We start from the raw sequence: 24,196 nt of genomic DNA, 5'->3' as shown, positions 1-24,196 counted from the left end.
GGAGGGTATGTGCTTTGGTGAGTGCTGTGAAGTGTGTAAACCTGGTGATTCACAGACCTGTATCCCTGGGGATAAAAATATATGTTTATAAAAAATAAAAATTAAATAGTTCAAAAAAAAAAAAAAAAACAATTCTCTGAGATTAGGCAGAAAATTATTATCATCCCCATCTATAAATGAAGAACTTTGATTTTGTCAATGATTTCTAAATTCCCTTGGAATATTTCCCTTATCATCTTAGGACACACACTTTCAAAGCTAGTTTTCAAAATGCCATGACTAGATGCCTTAGTTAGAACCCCTTTTCTACCTCCTATCACACTCTCATAATGCATCTCTATCTGTTTTGTTGTCAATACTATAATTGCCTCTAATATTGGATTCAAGATACTTTATCATTTTACATATATGTTTGTTTACATATTTGCTTTTCCTACTAACCTGAAATTTCCTTGAGGACATAATCTAACTTATTTAGCAGATATTCTTGTGCCCCATTATTTTCCAGACACTCTGCTAGTAGTTAAATATACAGGAAATTTATAATCTATCCCCTTCTGGAGTTTGATAGTTGGAAAGGTACAGTTTAAGAGAAATTACAAAAGTGATGAATGTCACATAACAAAAGCACAGGGCTATGTCAGGATATTACAGATAGAATTAACATTACCTGAGGGATTAGTGAATTCCACCTCAAGGAAATTTAAGTTAAAGTCAAAGTCAAAGGAACAAAACGGGATGGAAAAACTAGGGATGGCCAAAGAAACAAAGTTCTAAGAAAAGTGAACAACATATGTAAAGGCCTTAAAATAGCATATAAATTTCAGCATAGTTAAAAATAATGGGAAAGGAAGTTTCCCAGGCTGAGGTTGAAAAAGACTCGGATTTCAAAGGACCTTGAATTTTGGAAATTGTCCTTATAGTAATGAAAAACCAGAAATATTTTCACCAGGTAGATGACACAGTAATATTTGCTCTTCAGAAACACCATTTTTGAGGTCTTGGGCAAAGAAGGGTGAATTTTTATTTTATTTTATTTTATTTAGATTTATTCATTTAATTTGAGAGAGAGAGAAAGAGCATGTGTGAACAGGAAGAAGGGTGGAGGGAGGAAAAGAATCTCAATCAGACTCCCTCCTGAGCATAGAATCCCACATGGGGCTTCATCTCACAACCAAGATCAGGACCTGAGCCAAAATCAAGAGTTAGATGCTCAACTGACTTAGCCACCCATGCACCCCTATAAGGGTGAATTTTAAAATCTAGTAAGTAGTCCCTTATAAAAGTGAGAATTAAAAAAAATTGAGTAATAACTTGTATTGGCTTAAACTAGGATGATGATAGAAAAGATTCAGGGAAAGAGTATGAGAATTCAAAGCACCTTCAAGAAGTAGAACCAACAGGACCTGGTTATTGTTAGCTACAGAGATTGAAAAAGAAAGAGGGGTCAAGGATGCCTCTCAGATTTTAAACTGAGTAAAAGGAAATGAGAAAAGGAGAAAGGCGAAAGGAAAGAAGAGAGAAGGAGAAATGGGTATACCGAGCTTGAGGATATCAAGAGTTTCTTTATAAAGGTGTCACATATTCATGTAGACTTTGAGATGGGGGACCATAATTTTGAAACTTTGGATATGAGTCTGGCTGTTATCAATATATAGCCATGGAAGTGTATAAACACATGCAAAATGGGAACACAGATTGAGTCAATACCAGGACATTAATAAAGTCTACTATTTTAATGTTAAAATAGGGGTCTGAACGTTTCAGATATGATCTTATTTTTTATAACAAAGCATCAGAATTATATGGATCTGCACTGAACAAAGAGCATTCATAAAATTACACATCTCACTTCTAACCCGCACAGACATAGACCCACACACACCTTGTTAATCACTACTTCATTGTCTTGACCTAACAACATTTCATATCCAAATAAAACTCATCACACTGTACTGTAGAACTTTAGGGTATCTGTTAAGATACCGCCATAAAAACACACAGTACGATAATTGAAAACAATAAGGAATAAAAATAATTCCTTAGAGAAAGAACTTAAACTCTCTGTTTAACTTGAGGAGAAAGTTTATATAAAGAGAAGTAATTTTTGCATATATGAATATCCACAGTCATCTATTTTATCTAGACATAAATAGACAAGGAATTAGGTGAGTTTAAGAGAATGTAAGTGAATCGCTTCTCCGCCTTCTGACTGAGATCAAGTGAAGAGAATGTAAGTGAACAATTTCCAAAGAAGATAATTTTGTTTCTTTTTTTTTTTAAGAATATAGAACCCTGAAGTAACACAACCAATAGAGGACACCTAGTGGTCTTTAGCAGAATCAATATTTGCCTGCAGAAAATATTAAGCAACTCACCACACACACGTAATAATGTTAGAGTCAGCACACATGTTAATCTGAGAAAGATGACATCATGAATCTTATATATAATAGTATACAGATACTATATATATTTGTATATATAAATATTATGGGCATACATCAATTTAAATGTTTCAAACAATTTCCATGCATCCTATTTCATTTGAACTTCATGACTGCTCTGTTAAGTTTATAGGCATGAATAAATCACTTTAAGGACTTCTCCCCAGATTACATGGAAAATAAAAGGCACAATTTGAATAAAGTCCTACATATACTAATTTCTAGTATAGGGTTCATTTCACATCACCATGTTGCTGGAGGCGTGCAATACAAATCTCAAATATAATTGGATCAATAATATTAATCATGATATATATTGTTATATATACTAACACAGTAATATATTATTATGACAACATTAATTATGTCAAATATAATTGATACTTAAATATGAAACATTACAAAAAGACTTGATATAAGATCTTCTCATATTTTACTATCGGTACAAACATTGCAAGGGTAAGAATTGTTGGCAAAGTTAAATCTCCCTTTAGATAACCAAACAGTGCCCTGCTTGGCGCTGCCTATATATAAGAAAGCAGGTGAGTCATATATCTGTCTCCCGACTGGTATTATTAGGTCTCTCCACAATGACCTCTCCACTCTGTGGCACTCTAAAATGTAACCCCTCCCCCTAGCTTCAAATGCCTCAATGACACTTTATTAAGTTCATCATTAGCATAAATTCATATCTACGCCTCCGAACTCATTCACTTCACAAGCTAGATTCTGAGGTGCAGAACTGTCTGTACTGGGATGCTTGTTCCTCAAGTCTTAGTGGGATGCTCCTCCCTGCCCCATTTTGCTCAGCTTGGGAAATCAGTCTCCAGCTCTGAAACCCAGTTCAAATCTCTGTGAACCTCTCTTCTTGTGCAAAAAAAGCTGTGTTGTTCGCTCCCTCCTTGATTCTCCCACTTACCACACCATCTGTGATTATTTGCTCACATGTCTGTTTTTCCTACAAAGCTGGGATCTGCTTTGAATTCTCTCATGCAGCATCTGCACATAGAATCTACTCGGTAATTGCTTGGGAGTGAAGAATGAATATTCCCTTGCAATTATTTAATGGATTTAGAACATGGAGGATTGCCATGTATTTAGGGGATAGGCATGCTCTGATAACCTTTCAGAACTCTGTGCTAGCATACAAGGAAATTCAAAGGCAAAGCTGACACTGACTGTTTTCTGTGGACGTTTATAGCCAACAAAAGAAAAGGAAAACACATATAAATAAACATTAGCAACAAAGCTGTCAGTATGAACGAACGCGAGAAGAGCTGGTAGAATTGCCCCCAGTAAAGGTATGGACGATTACAGCTCAGTCCATCAATGTTTAATATTTTCTGGAGATGAGTTGGAGCCTCGTTTTTTAAAGGAGTGATAGAAAAGAAGAAAACACTTTGCAAATCTGAGGTGTGGCACATGCAAATTTACAGAAGCAGAAAGACTCATTCTCTGCAAGCACTGTAAAACTAAAAAACAAACAGGAGAGAGTTGTTGGGAACAAATGTAAAGTGACAGGGGTGAAATGGGGGAACAGTTTGCTGGAGAACCTTGGAGGCACAGTGAAGAAACACAGATTTGATGTGATGGGCTATAGAGAGCCTCTCTTAGTTTGAGTGAGGAGTAAGTTTAGGAAAACACTGGTGTTTGCTTATGGCAAATCTTGGAATTTGATGCGTTTTCCGGAAAAATGAAAGTAGCTAGAATATGTATTGTGTAATTATAGATAGGCAATTTATAGCAAGAGTTAGTTTCTAATCTAATCCAATTAGAATGCTAAAATTAACCAAAGACAGAAACCACAGTCTGCATTAGCTCCCTGTGGAATAAATTTCCTTATTAATGCTGCGTTGTTAAACATACTTTGTATATAAACCTATCTCTGAGCTAACATAAAAATCTAATATTGATTGCTAGAAGAGCAGCTCAATGTTCCGTACACCCTATTTATCTGAAATTGCTATAGACATATATGAAGATCAGAACCATAAGCCCTCTTCCTGCTTCAAGATAGATTTAGTTAATTATGGTATATCTAAAATCTACACATGGAGGATTGAGGGGACAGGAGATGGGGATACAAAATAAAATATCTTATGTGTGTATTCCAAAGCCATAGTTATTATACAAGCATTATGCATTTCCCACACATTTTTTTACATTGCTCATGAAGAATTCACACTTTATGTGACACTGAATCCAACAAAAAAATAACCATTACAGAGAAGCATTTCTCTTTTCAATTATGTTTCTGAAATCTCAAATAATATCAAGGGCTATCCCTCTTTGATGAAATGACGACTGACATCAGCAGCTGAGGGATTTAAGGTTCCTAGAACTTTTCACCTTTGCTAACTGAATAATCTCCCATATAGTACCCTCTTAATCTACCTTTTATCTCTTCAGGGCTTGCCATGGTCCCAAATTGTTACTAAGATTCTATTTTTATTTCCAGGGATTTCCTCACTGTTTCTTTTAGGTCAGAGAATAGGTTTCCCCCTGTGATAGGTAACAAAATAACACTCCAGCTTGAGTTACTCTTTACTTGAAATACAACATGAAGAACAATGATGAATTAAGGGAATGATTCTCCCCACCTCAACCAAAATACAAGAATGGGAAAGATACACTTTGGTTTTCTGGAGATTACAGGAAAAGGAATGTCTTGGCCTGATTTATCCAAATTGCTACAGATTTTCACCTAACCTGGCAATACATATATTTTCAGGATAGCATCAGAGAGTTCTATTTTTTTTGCATCTGAAAGCCATTGATCTTAGAAAATTGCCTTGTGAAAATAACTCCTCTCCTGATTCTTTAATACCAGTGTTTCATAAATTAGTTGGCCTAATCACCTCTTTCCGTCTACATTAGCCACTACATTCAATTTTAGTAATGACAGTAACATAAGGACTAAATTTTAAAGTTTCTGTATTTCATTCACAATATTTCTCTAATTTATTTGGCTTTGGCACTTCTTGTTGTTTTTCAGTTGAACTAATTCAGACCGAAAAAAAAAAAAAAAAAGTATCATTGAAGATGGAAGCAGTTTCCTATAGAAGGCAGCCACTTTCCTTGGGAATGATTCATTTAGAACAGTGGCAGCTTCCAGACTTCACACATTACTTCCCCAAATTTGCTGAATTTAGCATTAGCCAGCTTGGTACTAAAACACTCAGAACTCAAAGACATGTGGGTGAACTCACATCTTCCTCTGTGGTCTTATTCCAAATGTTCACAGAGCAAAGTCTTCTGGCTTATTTGTTGTATTTGGGCATTTGTAAAACTCAGGTAGAGATTTGCCAGTTTGGAACCATTCAAGTTCCTCTGTGCTTTCTGTGTGAATCATATAGGTGATGAAATAATGAATTTGTATTAAATTCTGGATTAATTATTACAGTTTCTTCCCCATTTAACAATATTACTAGCAGACATTAAATATCCATGATATATGCAATTTTACACAGGGATATCATATAAAAAAGAAAACATTCTTCACTTAAATGAGCTCGTGGTTCATTTATCATCAAGGTCATTTATTTATAAGCAAGATCTTGCCAACTCACAACTCTAGCTTCAGTGGGTTTGGTTACCAAATTTCTGTGAGGGCATACTAAATTGCATTTTATAGTAATGATGGCAGTGAGCCGATGATCCTGAATTATATCACGGCATCTCTGAAAAACCATCATGTTTCCCAGATCTAGGTGACTGTAACTGCTGCCAGGAACCAGAGGGCAGTAGTGTAAGAAGTGTCCTCTCCTATGACCGCATGGCCTGCCACTTTATCTGATAGGATACCATCTGTTCCCCCTGCTGCCGTTCTCTAGGGTAATTGGGTTAAAACTACAAGACATTAAAAAATAGTCACATTGCCCACTGTATTTTTAACTGCCTGGCTATTTATATCAATAACTTTTCTTTTTACAGACTATTTAAAAAAAAAAAAATTGTGACGTTTTAAGGGGTTAATGTTCAATTCTTACATTGCATAGACACAATCTTTGTTCAGAATAGCTTCCTTTAATTTCTAAATATGGTGGAATATACAGAATATTAAGAGTGTATTAAGAGCAGCGGAGTGTATGTTATAGTGAGAAGCTATATAGTTCCGTGATTAGGAGCATTTGGTCTGAAGTCAGATCGCCAAGATTAGAATCCCAGCTCCAGTTTTCACTAACTCTGTAAATCTGGGAAAGCTACCAGAATTATTAGGAAAATGAATGAATCATGTAAGGAATAGAATATATTATTTGACACATAATAAGCCCTCAATAAATATTAACTATTATTATCAACAATCACCTTGGCTTGATATTAATCTCAAAGCAGTATAATAAAGTTTAAGAACCAAACATTTACTACATTTTAGGTGGAATGTGCTCTATAGAGACATATTACAAAATGAATCCAATCTCTCAAATGTGCTTCATTCGATTTTGAATATAATCCATATCCATATTTTAAGAATGATCCATTTTTATGCCTTTCAGCAGTATCTTACGCAGTGTTTTATTATTGCATGTCATTTCCTGAAATCCTGTGAACTAAAATGTCATTGACAAGCACACACAAAACACTGCTAGAGTCTCACAGAAAGCAGAGCTAATGTTCTGAGCTAAAAAGTTCCATTTTAGGACTTGTTTAAACCTAAATTCTAAAACATAATTCTTCCTAAAAATTTCAAAAAGCATTTCTGCAGTGGTAAAGCAATAGTTAATCTATTGCCAATATACTGTTTTCATTAGTCCAGTTCTGACACTATAAGCCTCTTTGATCCTCATTTTTAGGCAACAATAAGATTCAGGTTATAATTAACTTAAAAAAGTAGACTTAGAAGGAAAATAAAGTCAAAAAGGTTATGAAGCAGTCTCTGGAATTCGGGACATAAACCCCTTTGCTCAGTGATGATACATTTAACTCAGATCTTTCGAAACTCCAGTTGGCTGAGCCCTTTCAGGTCCTACCAACACTGTAAGAACAACAGATGCCCTCTTCAGCAAAATATTGGCCAGATTCATTATATTTATTCATTGCACTATTTGTGTTTTCTATGTAATAATTTCCCTCCTGAGTATGCTATTTTTCAGTGTTTTGAAATGAATTAATAGGGAGAAATTACAAGAAATAATTACAGGCAGAGCATAACACTGGGCAAAATTATTATGCTAAAATCGGTCTTTACATATACAACTAGAAATACTTTTTAAAAGTCTGTTTTCTACAAATGCAAGTTCTCTGAAATTTTAATATTAGAGGAAACATAAACCAGATTATCTCATAGAACTAGTGATACAAACCAGATTAGCAATCAGAGCCTACACATCTATGTCAAAGATGGCAATTGATATATTCATATTAAATCAAAAGAAACTTCCCATGGTAGAAGAGGGATTCCATTGATTAGGATAAACATTTGTTGATTAAAGTGGATTTGTTTTTAAAAAGAAACTTAATTGGCATAAAAAAATTGTTTTATGATGACTACTTTTTCAGTTGATTCAAATCCAGTATGACCGAATCTTTGAAGATACAAATATATCACTCATGCACCAAAAGGAATAAATAGAATTTGTCTTCTTGAATTTCATAAAACTCATTAAACATAGCACAGGTGTTCATCTTAAAAGTTATAGTTAACAATCTCATGCTATAGTGGTTTTAAAAAAGTAAAAGATATGTCTTACCTCTTCCCACTGATGTATGTATCTAATTAATCTTGAAAGTCGTAACAAACGCAAGAGACTGAGAATTTTTGTAAACCTCACAATGCGAAGTGCCCTTGCTGTCTTGTAAACTTCTGAATCCATTCCTTTTTCTACAATGAGGAAGATATAATCCACTGGGATTGATGAGATGAAGTCAACCACAAACCAGCTTTTTAAATAATTCATCTTGATCACTTTAGGGTCCAGGATGATTTCAGAACTGTCTTCATTGACAGTACCAGTCCTAAAATTCATTATCAGGTCCAAAAGGAAAACTGTATCTGAAGCCACATTGAAAATAATCCATGGTGTTGTTGTTTGTTCTGTAAAGAATGTGATTCCAACTGGTATGATGACCAGGTTTCCAACCATCATTATAAGCATTATTAAATCCCAATAAAACCTACAACAAATAAAAAAATCAGATTTTAAGACACAGACAATAACCATTCTTCCCCCATTTAAAAAAAAAAATTACTGACTTATGGTTAAATAAATGAGTAAAATAACAAAGTGTTTGTTTTATAATGAAGGTAACTCCTTCAAGTTATAAATTTAAATCTAAATAAAATTAATATATTTCTAAAGCAAATCATTGTGTTTACAGAATTCTAAAAATTATTTGATATAAAGTGTTACTGAAATAAGTTCAAGAAGACACATCCCCCATTTATCCAGTAAAAAAAAACAAAGACAACCTCCTCCATGTTAATATGTAATACAGACTGAAATAAAGGAGATGTATCAGACCAGCAGATTTACACCAAAAAAAAAAAAAAATTGTGAAGATTCTTTAGAGATGCTTTGAAGTACTTTATATGTCAATTACCCATCAATCATCAATTAAAATAAAGAGTAAAATACTAAAAATATTGGTACACTAAAAATATTGGTACTATAAATTATCTCTAAGAGTACAGATTAGGTCAATCATAAATTGCAGGCTAGCCCATGGCTTCATAGCGCTCCAAATATTTATGCTTTCTTCTTTTTTAGTTTGAAGTGAGAAAACTAATTTTGTTCTGAGGCTAAAAATAACTGAACAGACCATTCTAAATTTTAAACTAGAATCTATCCAAAATTGTATCACTGTTTCATTGAACAGCTACTTCAAATATATTCCCAACTGTTTTCCCAAATAATTCTTTTTTTTTTTAAGATTTTATTTATTTTTTGATAGAGAGACAGAAAGAAAGGGAATACAAACAGGGGGAGTGGGAGAGGGAGAAGCAGGCTTCCTGCTGAGCAGGGAGTCCAATGCTGGGCTCCATCCAATGACCTGAGCTGAAAGTAGACACTTAATGGACTGAGGCACCCAATGCCTCAATGATGTAAATTTCAATGACAGAAATTTCTGTTAACCAAGATCTCTTTATTTAACCTTACTTCCTCTACTTAGACCAACTGGGGTACAATTTGCATAATCCTTTCAAAATTACTATCATCCCTGGTTATGAATGACTTGGGATAAAACTAGTTGCATAAGAAAGAACTATAATAGGCCTTCTCTCTCCTTGTCTCCACCCTCCCAGGATTATGTAAAAAGCAAATGTTTCTCATTTTGCAGATTTCACCAGTCTTTGTGTCAAAACGTACCTACACAGTTATGCACACGTATACAAATACCCATGTCAATCATATATCATGCACTGTCAATTTCAATAACATATTTTCTCTTTTCTTCCCCTCCTCTTTTAATGGAAATACACAATGTGCCATTTAATACGCCAAGGGCAGAGGAGGGATGTAGAGGAGATGCAATATTGTAATAGCTATTTCACAGAAAGTGACATCATTAAACTATAAAAATGGAACCATGTGTGCCCTGAGGATTTTCACTTTTCTGGACACTCTTATCAGTCTCTTCTGTGAGCTCATCTCTCTGCCCTCCACTTGAAGGATGCCGTTCCCCTGGGTGACACACATAGTCCTTTTTACTTCTATTCTACACATGTTCTTTGAGCAGTATCATACACTCATCCACATATTTATGATTAATTCATAGCCAATGACTCCAAAAGCTCCACCTCTGGTCCATTCCTGCCTAACCTCCTAATCAGCAGCCTATTGAATCTAGCCCCAAGCAAATCTCACACTCACGTCACAGCAGGCATATGCTCAAACTCATCATCTCCCTTCTTGTATAGATTTCTCACATATTCCCCATGCCAGGGAATGGAACAACTCTATACTTTATTTGCAAGCCAGAAACCCTGGAGCAATCCTAGAAAACTCCTGGCCTTAAATCTACTCAATCTCACATTCGAATCAGTCACCAAGACTGTTTGGTTCCAACACCTACGTGTGAGTTGTATTCATCCATTTGCCCTTTACAATTCCCACTGCAACTATCTTCAACTAGAAATTCTTACCAGCTGTTTAATTTGGAGACAAGTTATTTAAATTCTCCAATCCTAAATTTTTTCGTCTGTAAAATGAAGATTATTATGGAACCAAATGTGTAGAGTTTTACAGATTAAATAAAATAATATATGCAAATCATATATCCTAGCATATAACAATCGTGGCCCACAATGCTGGTGGCCTACTTAGTATTCATTTACCTTCCCATACCAAAAGAAAAACAATTCTGCAGTGACAGCCAGAAGCCCATTGAAAAAATACTCACTTTTACAGATATCCTTACATTTCTCTCATTAAGACAGAAGATATTTTTAAAGAAAAGATATATCCTGTCCCTCTTACTCAAAAGAAATGAAGAGGATAAAGTGGCATTTATTCATTCTTGGAGCAATAATTTTTAGCACACCATAGCTTTTTATTAGTCGTACTTAATATGGTCTGAAGCCATCAGAAATCTCATTATCAATATAAAGCTCCATTAAATCTTATAATTTCCTTTTAAAGTATCGCTGACTCTCTTTTACAGACATAAACACAGATCTTGTTATAGACTTTGCATAATATAACACTTTCTGCAGTTAACATGGATTCATTCCTTATCTAGCCAAGGAAAATACAGTTGTCACCCACTCTCAAAGTATGATATAACTTCTGTTTTTTAAGCAAAGAATATGTTCCTGAAAATTGACCTCATGAGACTCTCTTGCCTACCTGCCCACAAGTTTCTTTTCTTGACTCTACTCTGAAAATGTCTCTTGAATACTCAAGCTCACTCTTTCTTAATTTTTAATATCTAAGTCTTATACATGTTAATATGGAATAGTCTTTCCTATTCATTTCTCTTTCTATGCCCAGTTATCTAGTTTGGGCAGAACTAGTTCTTGCTTTAGAATAGCTCAAGTCTCCTGTCTATGGAATCTGACCAATTTTTACCCATCAGTCCCAGAGTGCTGTGTTATCTAACACATAACTTGCCAGGTCAACAAACGTCTATGACTCTCTTAATTAAGTAAAAATAACTCAGCCTGATTTTCAAGGCATTTTATAATATAGCCTTTTCCTCCCTTCTCAGCCTCTTCTTAACCACTGTATGTAAGAATATCACATCTTAAGCAAGAGAGAACTTACTCTTACCTTGCCGTCATGCTCACCTAGGTAATTGTATAAGAAATATAGTTTCTTCCAGTCTATTTATTCATTTTCCTATTAGTACTCTACCTACCCTTCAAGCCTTGTTCAAATACTGAGTTTCTTAGTGTTGTTGTTTTTTTTTTAGCCACTCCCAGAGCAATATATACTTTCAGCATGCTTCTTATTTTATTTTTCCTCTTGTTACTAATTATCTATTTTTGATTCCTCCATCATTCCTGGATTTAAATTCTTCTTATAAAATTTTTATTAAGCTTTTAATTTCAATTCCAGTATAGTTAACATATAATGTTATATTAGTTTCAGGTGTACAATATAGCGATTCAATAATTCTATACAGTACTCATGGATATAAGCTCTTTGAAGTTCAAAACTGTACTTTTATATTGTGTTTAGCATTTACAGTAACGTAAACAATATCTAGGATAACAAATGTTAAGAAGATGTATTAATTAAACTTTTAATGGAAACATACACTTCAGTGGGTATTTTTAAAGAAATCCTGTTTAATAAGATGATGAGTCATTAATGCAGTAAATAATTTCTTAACTTATCCTTTATATAAGGATTTTATCTGGATTTTTCTAATTGAGGGAGGGTTTTTATAACATAGAAGACAATGTAACAAATTAAAAAGGAAACAGAGATTAGGAATACGTTCTGAGGTTAAAGAGCCAGAAAATGAAGCAATTTTGGACTTGACACTTGGTTTCACATATTATAAAATCCACCTTCTTCTATTCATCCTGCATACAGAGACAACATTTGTATAAGTCTTGGTTGGACTTTAAAGGCAGACTAGTGTTCAAATCTCAGTTCCACTAGCTATATGGGATTTGGCAAGGTATTTAACTGCCATGAAATTCAATTTTCTTCTACTACTCTGAGTTTCTCTGCAGGAAAACTTCAGGCAATTATGTATGCAAAGAGTAGTGTACAGAACCTGTTATACAGAAAGTTTCTCTGAAAAATCAGGAAAGCAAGGACGCTTGGGTGGCTCAGTCAGTTAAGCTGCTGCCTTTGACTTAGGTCATGATCCCAGGGTCCTGGGATCAAGTCCTACATTGGGCTCTTTGCTCAGCAGGGAGCCTGCTTCTCACTCTGCCTGCTTGTGCGCGCTCGCGCGCGCTCTCTCTCTCTCACACACAAATAAATAAATAAATAAAATCTTAACAACAACCAAAAAGAAAGAAAAAAAAAAAAAACCAGGAAAGCAGAGAGGGCACTCACTAAGAAGCAAGTCTTGACAATTACAGTAATTATCAAAGCATTTTTGCCTTATACTGAAAGTGGATGAAATAGACAAAATAAAATAGCCTTTCAATTATAATTAATGTATCACTAATAACTATACTTTCTACCTACTAATAAAATAATTACTTTTCTTGACAAATTTTTTTTTAATGTTAAGAATCCATTTCCCCCCATGAGTTTTTAGAAGAGAAAAAATAGCATTGTAAAGATTGGTCCATGATATAAAACTCCGAGGAACTGAAAATTCAATTTTGCCTCTTTCTTTCTTTCCACCCACTTGCGTACCTCTAAGGCTTGTGGTAAACAAGACAGCCCCCACTGACCGAACAAGAGTTCCCATGATCCTTCAGGTTTCTTACCTCTCTATAATAGCTGCACTGGTTGAAATAATCTGATGCCAAATATTTCTAACTTAGAGCCTTAAATTTAAAAACTATCATGTTTTGCTACTGGAGGTGCTTGCTGTTAAATCTGTCTAAATATTGAATGAAATATTCTCTTCTTCCCCTTTACGATGAAATATTTTTGTTAAGTGGAATGGAAGAAAGGTTAAATCCTTGAAATGATGCCAGATTTACACGTGGCCACAATTTTACCTACAGTTGAAGTCAAATTACGCGACAAACCTGTCTGTCCTATTATTCACTTAAGACTTGCTGCTAAAAATTATGTTTTTAGATATGAACCATAAGTTGGGCATGTTTGTAAACAAAATTACTTCTCAATATATATAAATAAGTAAACAAATGTCCAGTGGATTTACTTTTTATTAAACACAGTCCTTGCAATTATTTTTCAAATTTTGTGTAAACTGATTTAATTTTCTAAAGTCCAAGAGCTTGACTATTAGATACATATCTTTTCTTTTAATTGAGTATAGCTGACACAGAACGTTACATTAGTTTTAGGCATACAACACAGTGATTTGACAAGTCTCTCTGTTCTGCTACGTTCACCACAAGCACAGCTACCAGTGGCATTATACAATGCTAGCATAATACCACTGACTACACTCCCTAAGCTGTAGCTTTTATCCCTGTGACTCACTCATCCCATAACTAGAAGCCTGTAACTCCCACTGCCCTTCACCCATTCTTGGGCACGAATTTGTTGGAAAATAAAGTGTCTTCTCGTAAATGCTGTGCCCTCTTCATAGTACGTCAGTGTCAATTCACGGCATCATATCTCAAGCAGCCAATAACTGAACTCCGCTCGGAGGGCTTCTCAGACATCCTTTGTGACTTACAAACCTCACCATCTACAGACTACTCAGCTTGGGGCTGATGTTTTATAGGACTTATGGATGCCTTTTCTAAGCTTTGCAAAGAAGTTTTCTTGATCAGGTCTGTTACCTATCTTAATGTCTTAATGTCCTACAAGGCCATATTTATTACTCACGAGCAGTGTGGAGTGAAGGTATTGCAAAACACAGACAATTCAAATATAGGCAATTTGAAGTGAAAATACACTAATTTTCTTACTACAGTAAAACCTTGCTAAGATCCTAATTGTAGGAACTTTAGCCTAAGTTATAGACAAAACTAAGTTAAACCAATTTGAAGACATTTAGAGTTTTTGTTTTTTGTTTTATTTTGTTTTTAAAGATTTTATTTATTTATTTGACAGAGAGAGATGACAAGCAGGCAGAGAGACAGGCAGAGAGAGAGAGGAGGAAGCAGGCTCCCTGCTGAGCAGAGAGCCCGATGCAGGGCTCGATCCCAGGACCCTGAGATCATGACCTGAGCTGAAGGCAGCAGCTTAACCCACTGAGCCACCCAGGTGCCCCAATTTAGAGGTTTTTAAGTAAACATAGCAATTTACCCAATGAAAACATGAGATGGGTAGAAGTGATATTACATGTTAACTAACCTTATTGATTAAAATGAGCTAATGGGATGCAAATTTAACTCCTACGAAGGTAAGATCTATATAGATCTATATAAGATAAGATCTATACCACTTATATATTGATCTTATATAGATCTTAAGATGGATCTATAGATCTATATATATAGATATAGAAGATATAGATCTATAGATCTATCTTAAGATCTATATAAGATCTATACCACTCCAGGCAGAAGCAACTATGTTTTTCTGCCTCCCTGTTCTTCTGCAATTGTACTTCATTGTGTGTTCATCTTCTCAGGGCCAACATCAATGGCCTTATATTGGTCCATTTACTCTCATTTACAGCATTTACAACTTTGACTATTCACTCCCCCTACTTGAAACTCTCTCAAACCTTTGGTTTCTATGATTCCCCATTTTCATAATGCCTCACTCATATTTATTATTAACAGAAATTAATTTTCCTCCACCTTTATCTAACTCCTCTTCTTCCTCCATTACAGTAGACATTTCTACGTGATCATCTCACGTAGCTTGTCAGCGTTCCATTACTCTCTCCTTCGGTCACATCAACTCCCAAACGCTAATATATGAACATAATATGTCAACGTAACTAAAATGTTAATATAAGTCATTCTCAAATCTATCACTAGCCTTAACCTCTGTGACAGAGTTATGCATTTCTAACTACACTCACTCGTTAGTCCCAATAGAAGAGTCATCTCAACAAGGTTAAATCCAAACCAATTAACCTTATGGCCCAAAAATAATTCTCCTGATATTTTTATTTTTATTTATTATAACACAGCATAGCATAGCAGCTGCTGCTGCTTCTGCTGTTGCTGCTTCTTCCTCTTCTTCTTTTCATTGTTTCTTTCTTTCAGCCAACCACTAGGCATAAAATTTAAAAATTATCCCTGACTATTCCATCAGCCCAGTTCTGACATTTGATCATTTGCCCAGCCTTACATTTTTTCTAATACAATACCTTTCATATTCAGCTTTTCATTTTGTTCCATTGCCAACATTCTTTATGAAGTTTTTATTATATCATTATTCTGCTTACTAATTTTCCTGTTTCTACCTGCCCTAGTAAATTACTTTCTATTTATATCCAGACTTTTCCTATTGCTTGCAAAATGAGATGTAATCATTCAACATCTCTAGTGTGTCCCAATTCTATATCTTGAAGCTTGTCTTTTTTTGTACATACATGGTCCTCAGTTAATTATAAAAATACTGTTTTCCAGACTCTTTGTGTTTTCCACTGCCAAAACAATGCCTGGGATTTCCTTCTCCCAAAACCCAAAAATCAACTTCTATATTTCCCTCTGTGACCGCAATAGCCAAATTAAATGCCAGTATTCTCTTTTATTCAGTCCAGAGCCCAGCTGGGGTTCATCTCCCTGCCTCTAACTCTTATCTTAATTTCTCCATGCAATATTTTCAGCATTTGAGAGCACCTCCTATTGAACGGTATTTTACCAAAATATGGTGTCAATAATAATTTGATATACCATTTAATAACAGTGTCTGAAAATATTGCTCTTGCATTTATTTCTAGCAAAAGTAAATGCCAATCTTCTCTATACTTAAATTGCCTAACAAATAGTATATACTTCCGATTTCCCAGTGATCAAATCCAAATTAATCATATTTATGTTAAGGAGAAATTATTATACATTATAAGATTTTAATTAAAGTAAATGACCATTTGTTCCTTTAGATGATTTAGAATTAAATTTGTGTAAGCCTTTTGTATTTATCTGTGAGTGGTAGAATTATGATGCATAAATTAATTTTTTAATTTTTTAAATTTTTTTATGATGCATATTTTTTAACTATTCTAATTTTCTTGTTTTAGACAACAGGAAGAAAGACGTCATAGGGTATTTTCATTATGTCATTCAAATTTACTTCACAGAAGGCCACAACTTTCATTCTACTGAATCAAAACAGCTGTTTACTCCTAATTGACACACATGAAATATCATTTCCGCAAATCTATACAGCTTTAATTAAAAGGTAAAGAATGGGAAAGAACTCCCTGAAGATTAAGTAGTTCTATGCTGCAGTTTTCTATCTTTATGGTGACATAGATTTTCCATAAAACAAAAATTCTTAATTTTAAAAGGTGAGTATAAAATCTATAAGACAGCTCCTACTGCTTCACTTTAAAAAGTCCAATCTAATACTATTCCTTCACTTCCTAGCATTTTTATTTGATTTACCATAAAGTGATTTTTTAAATTTTTTATTCTCCACTATGACTCTCAGCACTTCATTCCTTTAAGGAAAGTACGAGTACTATCTATGGTCACATTAACCAAAATGTGTTCTAGCACCATTCATTCTAGTTTGGATTCATTAAATTGACATCCATTTTTAAAATTACTTTATTTTTCTTTTATTTTTCTTTTATTTTAACTATTTCCAAAAACAGACTAAAAGAAACTCCATATTAGCATCTTACCAATAGATAATCCTATGACACAGACATTGACACAGACACTTTTATTTTGAAGCTCAATTCAATGAGATCATAGGAGACTCTTATGCACAGAGAACAAACTGGAATGATGGAGGGAGGGGAGCAAAGATGGGCTAGATGGGTGGTGATGGGTTTTAAGGAGGGCAGGTGCTGTGATGAGTATGGGGTATTATTATATGTAAGAGATGGATCACTGGATTCTACTCCTGAAACCAATACTGCACTGTATGTTAACTAATTAGAATTGAAGTAAAAATTTGTAGAGAAAAAAGGAGAAAAAAGAATAAATACAATAAATACAAAGTAATTGCAAAAAATAAGAAAAAGAACTATCAGCTTCTAAGGGCTTTCCATTTGCTGATATACTTTCATCCCTCCACTGTGCAATTTAAAAAAAAAAAAAAAGGAAATGAGTGAGTGAATTGTTCCCTGTCTAAATACATACCTAACTTAAGGTTAATTCAAACTGGAGGTTTTAATTTCAGAATAATTCTTCCCTCGTTACTACCACAATCTTCCCATCACACTGCTTGTGTTCTCTAATTGTCCACTTTATCTTTCTTGTCACTGATAAATAGGTCACTTCCTTATGTTTCTTGTCACTCTGCAAATCCCAACAAACCCTTATCTTCTTTGTTCACCCCTAAGCTGCCAAAGCCACATTTGCATTATTGCTTCAGCTTGAGGGTATGATGGAAGGTTCAAAATCAATACCAAAGCACATTACTGTGTGCCCAAGTATGCAAAATGTTTACATTTTATGGAAGTTTTTGAGTGTGTTCAAGATCCTGATTTCTGCATATAATAATTTACCTCATTGAGTATTAAAAAGGAAAGCAGCATCAGGACAATAAAGTATAAGTAACATTTACAATAGGTGTTTTGTAAACATTGTCTCATCTGATACTTATAACAATCAAAGGGGTTGGCAACATTATCTAAATTTAAGAGGAAACTGAAACTCATCCAACTAAGAGACATTCTAAATTTTGCAGGGAAGAAGTGAGTACAACTGCTTTTGAACCCATGACCAATTTTCATGCTTATATTCCTTCCGCCATATTCAATCCTTAAATAAACGCATCAAGGATTTAAGAGCAATATTAAAATAAAACTTTCCCACACTTAGTAGCACAGTAGGGCAGCATAGCCACACTTGGCACCCGCCCTTATCAGTTGCCTATCTGAAATGAAAACAAAATTATTTTCACAAGGGTAATTCCAAGCTCTTAAGGGGAGTAAACCACAGGGCTACAGTTATGGCTCAGTGGCTAGTCTTTGGTTTCTTTGCCTTTCAATCTAGACACCATTGGGACTTTATTTACATTCCCAGAGAATAAACATGATAGTTCATCTACCTCTATTCCCCCACATAGCCAAATATTTCCACCAGTCAGTGAGAGAGGACCCCAATGAGGACATGTTCCGGAAGGCAGCCAGATGAAGATGGCCTGCTGGGCCCCCAGCAAAAATCAGCAAGGAAGGGAGCAGAGGCCAGGTAAAGGCACTGACTCTAGGCCTCCAAGGGCCAAGGACAGGTAACAGTGGGGCCAGGGCAAGCTGGGATGCAGAGGAACTGCCTGGGACCACAGGTGAGGCCAAACACAGCCACCTAAGAAAGTGGTCTGAGGCCAAGCCAAGCACCAGATGGAATGCCCCAAATTGGGGCTCACAAGTCTGCCTTGAACTTCCACTGGACCTCCAGGTGTAGCCCTGGATTTCCTTTCAAAAAGGGGCCATTTCTCCAACCTTCCAGTGTGGTAAATGACTGATTTTCCAAACAACAGATAGATAGATAGATAGATAGATAGATAGATAAAGGAACTATGAAATTGCCTATTTCAAAGGTGATTTCTGAATTCTTTCTGCCTTGGCCTGGAAAGATCTCACTAGTGTATAAAAGAAAGTCAATTCAGATGCTCTAATGGCAAAAAAGCATTTGGAAAGCAAAAGTCAAATTTAGTACCAAACATTTTCTTCAGATGGTTACATTATAATAATTCCAACAAATATGCATTGGCTACCTTCTACATAGTCGGTATTGTCCTAAGCACTTTGAGAAATGCAAACATAAATTATATACAAATTCTGACCTCCAGAACTTCTAACTTAATAGGAATACGAAACTTAATAGGAAAATGAAAACTTGCACTTAAGATAGGAGAAAGTTTAAGACATGTTCATAAATAATATATTGCACATACTCTGAGTTTCCAAAAGAGGAAAAAACTGGCCAACCATTTTAAAAAGTACTATTATTAAAGAAGTTCAAACAACAGCATTTGCTGAGAAGGTCCTGAGATTGTATTTTATTCATAGCACAATTTATCAACAAACACATGCTGCTTCCTAGGCTTGTCATGAAGCATACAAAGAGAATTAGACATAGCCCAGTCCTCAAGAAAAGAAGGTCTAGGAAAGATAAACAATAGTATTTTCTAAAATATTGTTAAGTTTGGGGCACCTGGGTGGGTGGGTTAAAGCCTCTGCCTTCGGCTCAGGTCATGATCTCAGGGTACTGGGATTGAGCCCCATGTCTGGCTCTCTGCTCAGCAGGGAGCCTGCTTCCCTTCCTCGCTCTCTGCCTGCCTCTCTGCCTACTTGTGATCTCTGTCTGTCAAACGAATACATAAAACCTTTAAAAATAAAATAAAATAAAATAAAATATTGTAAGTTCTATGAGAGACCTATAAAAAGAGCAATCGTAGGGCATACCAAAGAAAGAGATCAAGTTTTCCTTGAGGGAAAGACAGAAGAACTGGGCAAGATTTCAGAGTCAGTAATTGATACTTTATTTATACAACTACAGAAACTTGAGTTGGTGTGCACAATGACATCTATATGTTCTGGGTACGAAAGCTGTGCCAGTGTCTGGGCTACCATTAGGAAGACCAGAGAAACAGACAAAAGGTACAGTTAAAGGGATTAAATACCATGAAAACTATCAGGTCTGGTGGTGTATTTACATTTTCAGTCAAAGCTTTAGCTCTTATGATATCAAACAAATCTAAGGCTACATCAAGTACTTTCTCTTCATATATTTTGAAAAACTTTGTTTTCCCATGACCAAGGACAGCCAAGAATGTAATCAAATAAAAGCTCAATTAAAAGCAGTACATTCTGCTTATAGTTATAAATTTCACAGTACCATATTTTCTTCAAAATACCCTTGTGAATAATCAAGATCTACTTATTCATTTTAACAATGTTTGAGGTTGAAAATTATTCATGTCCATGAATTTTAGGTTCTACATGGATAACAGAAATACTACTTCCATTTCGTTTATGAGTTTTTTCCCCCTAAAACAATGCTAAAGATGTTATTTCACCCTTGAATTACGTTGAGGTTTTCACCCACGGCAGCTGCGTGTTATCTGAGGAGAAGAATGGGTGATGTGTCAAGGAAGAACGTGTTTCTCCCAGGAGCATATGTTCTCAGGTCTGTAACAAGTATCAAGGGTGTGTGGACAGAATAACATTTACCATGGAATACTTAAGAATTGAGGACCAAGTTTCTTCAACTGTCTGGGTAATTCATACAAACACCTGGGTGTATTTTAAGCGGAAGTGCCAGCGTGAGAACTTTTCAGTCCCCTACAAATGAACTGAATGAATACTCCACTTCAGTCCCCATATATGGATGTTTCTAAACAGCTGTAACTAGAAATATGTTTGGCATCTCTTCTTTCATCCCTCCCCTCTTCATTCGATGACATTCATTAAATTTTTTTTTTCTTTAACAGACAGTATAACCACAACAGGATGTTGCTCCACAGATAACTGAATCCCATTAATCGGTGGGAGTTGTATGAGTTTTTTCATGCAGCCCCATACCCTGTAGGATATTTTAAAACTAACTATAAATTTATTAAGTTCTGTGAGAGGTTTTTGTGATTTGTGCCTTTCAGTTCATTTTTAAAAGATGTGGCTTCCAACATCAGGTTAAGTGACAGGTTGTGGTTTAGCTTCTTCAATAGCTAAAAAAAGCAAAATAACAAAAACAGGACATTTGGGAAGACATAAAATTTCCAAGTTTTCCTGGTACCAGAGAGATAACTGGGGTGGGGAGGGAGGACTCAAGAACTGATCTTACATATATGTCAAAGACAGCAATTCTCGAAATAATTATTTAGCTGTGTTTTGAGATTACGAACTCAAAGGTCATTATTTCAAAAAACAAAACAAAACACTGTGTTATATAATAACAAAAGATTACAAGAGAAGTATCAACCTATAAAATATGTTCATGAGAATTAAATCATGCCGAAACTGCTGGCAATTTGAAATCGATGTAAACGTCTTAATTTACATTCCTACGCAATCTTTCTGACCTTTTCTCTGGCTAATTCTCAACCAGCTCATGGAGGTTTAGCCAGGCTAATCTAATTAGTTGTCCTTTGTGCCGCCTTGTCTTAATTCCTGCACAACTGCTCGGTGCAAGTGCTTGGAATACACTTCATTCCTTTCTCCTCTTTCCCTTCTTCACCCTCTAGCACAACCCTAAAGTCTCTAAGCCACAGTCATTTCTCTTTTTCCTCTAAACCAGTGGGGCACGTGAACCTTAGGCTGTATTAACCCTAATCCAGGGGCAAGCACGAGCATCTCCAGAATATCTTTCTGGGTGATGGCAAATTGGCAATGTGGAAAAGGGATTTAGGATTTGAGTTAAACTCTTTTCCTTAGCCAGCATTCTGCTTTTGCTTCGAGTTGTAACTGTTGTTCAATAAAAAAATAACAACATATCTTAAAGACACTTAGTCACACTTCATACGAGATTGCAAAAAATATCTGGGCGGGCACAAGCTCTCACAAGCCTTCTCTTGGTATCTACAGAAGGCAATGACGACACCTTATTGAGGAATGAAGAAATAACGTCCACACTCGGCCTAGTGCCCTAGTCATACAGTTCCTAAGTACCTTGGATTTTCCTTCATGCAGATGTACACACACACATACAAATGCTTTGTATTTTTATTTGTATGCGGACAATTTTTCCAAGGCCTATTTCTCCAACTACAGTGGACGTACTGTAGTCAGGAATCACATGTATTCTACTTTTCGTTATATCCCCATCATCTAATAATGTCCATGACTACAGTGAACTCTCTAGATAACTGCTGAATAAATGAATGCATGAACACTCAAGACTTTGAGAAACAAAGGCAATGTCTTATAATTTCAGTATCTAAGTATCTATCTCTTGAATATTTGGTTTTGGACAAGTGAGATGTCCCGCAAAGAAGAGTGGGGGAAAGATGATTAAAGAAATAGAAAATCCAACTTCTGAGAAAAGATTTTTTAAAACTGAATACATAAAACTTAACTAGATTAAAACTCTGAAGAAATGTGAACAGATTCCGCACATTCTTGTAAATAAATAAGGACTCAGTTATAGCCAGTATAGTTAGGGGGTAGAGGAAGAGCCATGGGACCCATAGTGGCTAGTCTTATAAACCCCAACCACTTTCAAGAAATTAGTCACAGAGGGGAGTGATAAGAATGTTTGAAAGTATTATTTTTCAAACACCGTGGTTCCCTGAGGTTACAGAGTGGTTGGTCGGAGATCTGGCCTACGATGTTCCCAGAAACCTATGCTGGTCCTGGTGGGTACAGCTTCCATTCTTCTACTGTTTGCTAAACATCCAAGGGTTTATTGCAGGATTATTTATAATAGTCAAGGTATGGAAGCAAGTTATCCGTTGACAGATAAATGGATAAAGATGTGGTGTGGTGTATGCATGTATATGTATGTTTGGATATATTATGTGGTATATATGTGTGATACATATAATAGAATTCTGTGTAGCATAAAAAAGGATGAGATCTTATAATTTGTGACAATATGGATGGACCTAGGGGATATTAGGCTAAGTGAAATAAGTCAAACTGAGAAAGACAAATGCCATATGATTTTATTCATATGTAGAATCTAAAAAAGGTGGTGGCATCACAACTCCAAACTTCAAGCTCTATTACAAAGCTGTCATCATCAAGATAATGTGGTACTTTCACAAAAAACAGACACACAGATCAATGGAACAGAATACAGAGCCCAGAAACAGACCCTCAACTCTATAGTCAGCTAATCTTTGACAAAGCAGAAAAGAATATCCAATGAAAATAAGAGCCTCTTCAACAAATGGTGCTGGGAAAAATGGAGAGCCACATGCAGAAGAACGAAACTGGACCATTTCCTTACATCATACACAAAAATAGCTTCAAAATGGCTAAAAAACCTGAATGTGAGATAGGAATCCATTAAAATCCTTAAGGAGAACACAGACAGCAACCTCTCTGATCTCAGTTGCAACTCTTTGCTAGACATATCTCCAAAGGCAAGGGAAGCAAGAGCAAAAATGAACTACTGGGACTTCAAGATCAAAAGCTTTTGCACAGCAAAGGAAACAGTCCACAAAACCAAAAGACAACTGACAGAATGGGAGAAGATACTTGCAAATGTCTTATCAGATAAAGGGCTAGTACCTGAAACCTATAAAGAACTTATCAAACTCAATACCCAAAGAACAAATAATCCAGTCAAGATGGGCAAAAGACAAGAATAGACATTTCTCCAAAGAAGACATCCATATGGCCAACACACATGAAAAAATGCTCAACATCACTCAGCATCAGGGAAATACAAATCAAAACCACACTGAGATACCACCCCACACCATTCAGAATGGCTAAAATTAACAAGTCAGGAAATGACAGATGTTGGCAAGGATATGGAGAAAGGGAAACCCTCTTACACTGTTGGTGGGAATGCAAGCTGGTGCAGTATGGAGCTTCCTCAAAAAGTTGTAAATAGAGCTACCCTATGACCCAGCAATTGCACTGCTGGGTATTTACCTCAAAGGTACAAATGTAGTGATCCAAAGGAGCACCTATACCCCAATGTTTATAGCAGCAATGTCCACAATAGCCAA

General features: G+C 35.4%; 1 protein-coding gene across 2 annotated transcripts in view; it reads right to left on the bottom strand.

Moving 5' to 3' along the window:
* HCN1 (hyperpolarization activated cyclic nucleotide gated potassium channel 1) overlaps window positions 1-24,196 on the bottom strand; it is a 396,554-nt gene that overhangs the window by 337,587 nt on the left and 34,771 nt on the right. For both annotated transcript variants that reach the window (XM_082723243.1, XM_082723244.1), the window contains exon 2: window positions 8,138-8,561. In XM_082723243.1, the coding sequence (XP_082579369.1) occupies window positions 8,138-8,561 (424 nt within the window). The remainder of the gene's footprint in view (window positions 1-8,137; window positions 8,562-24,196) is intronic.

The sequence above is a fragment of the Mustela nivalis genome (assembly GCF_964662115.1).
Source record: "Mustela nivalis genome assembly, chromosome: 3".
Lineage (NCBI taxonomy): Eukaryota > Metazoa > Chordata > Mammalia > Carnivora > Mustelidae > Mustela > Mustela nivalis.
Note: the sequence above shows the minus strand (reverse complement) of the source record. Positions and strands in the feature narration are given on the sequence as shown.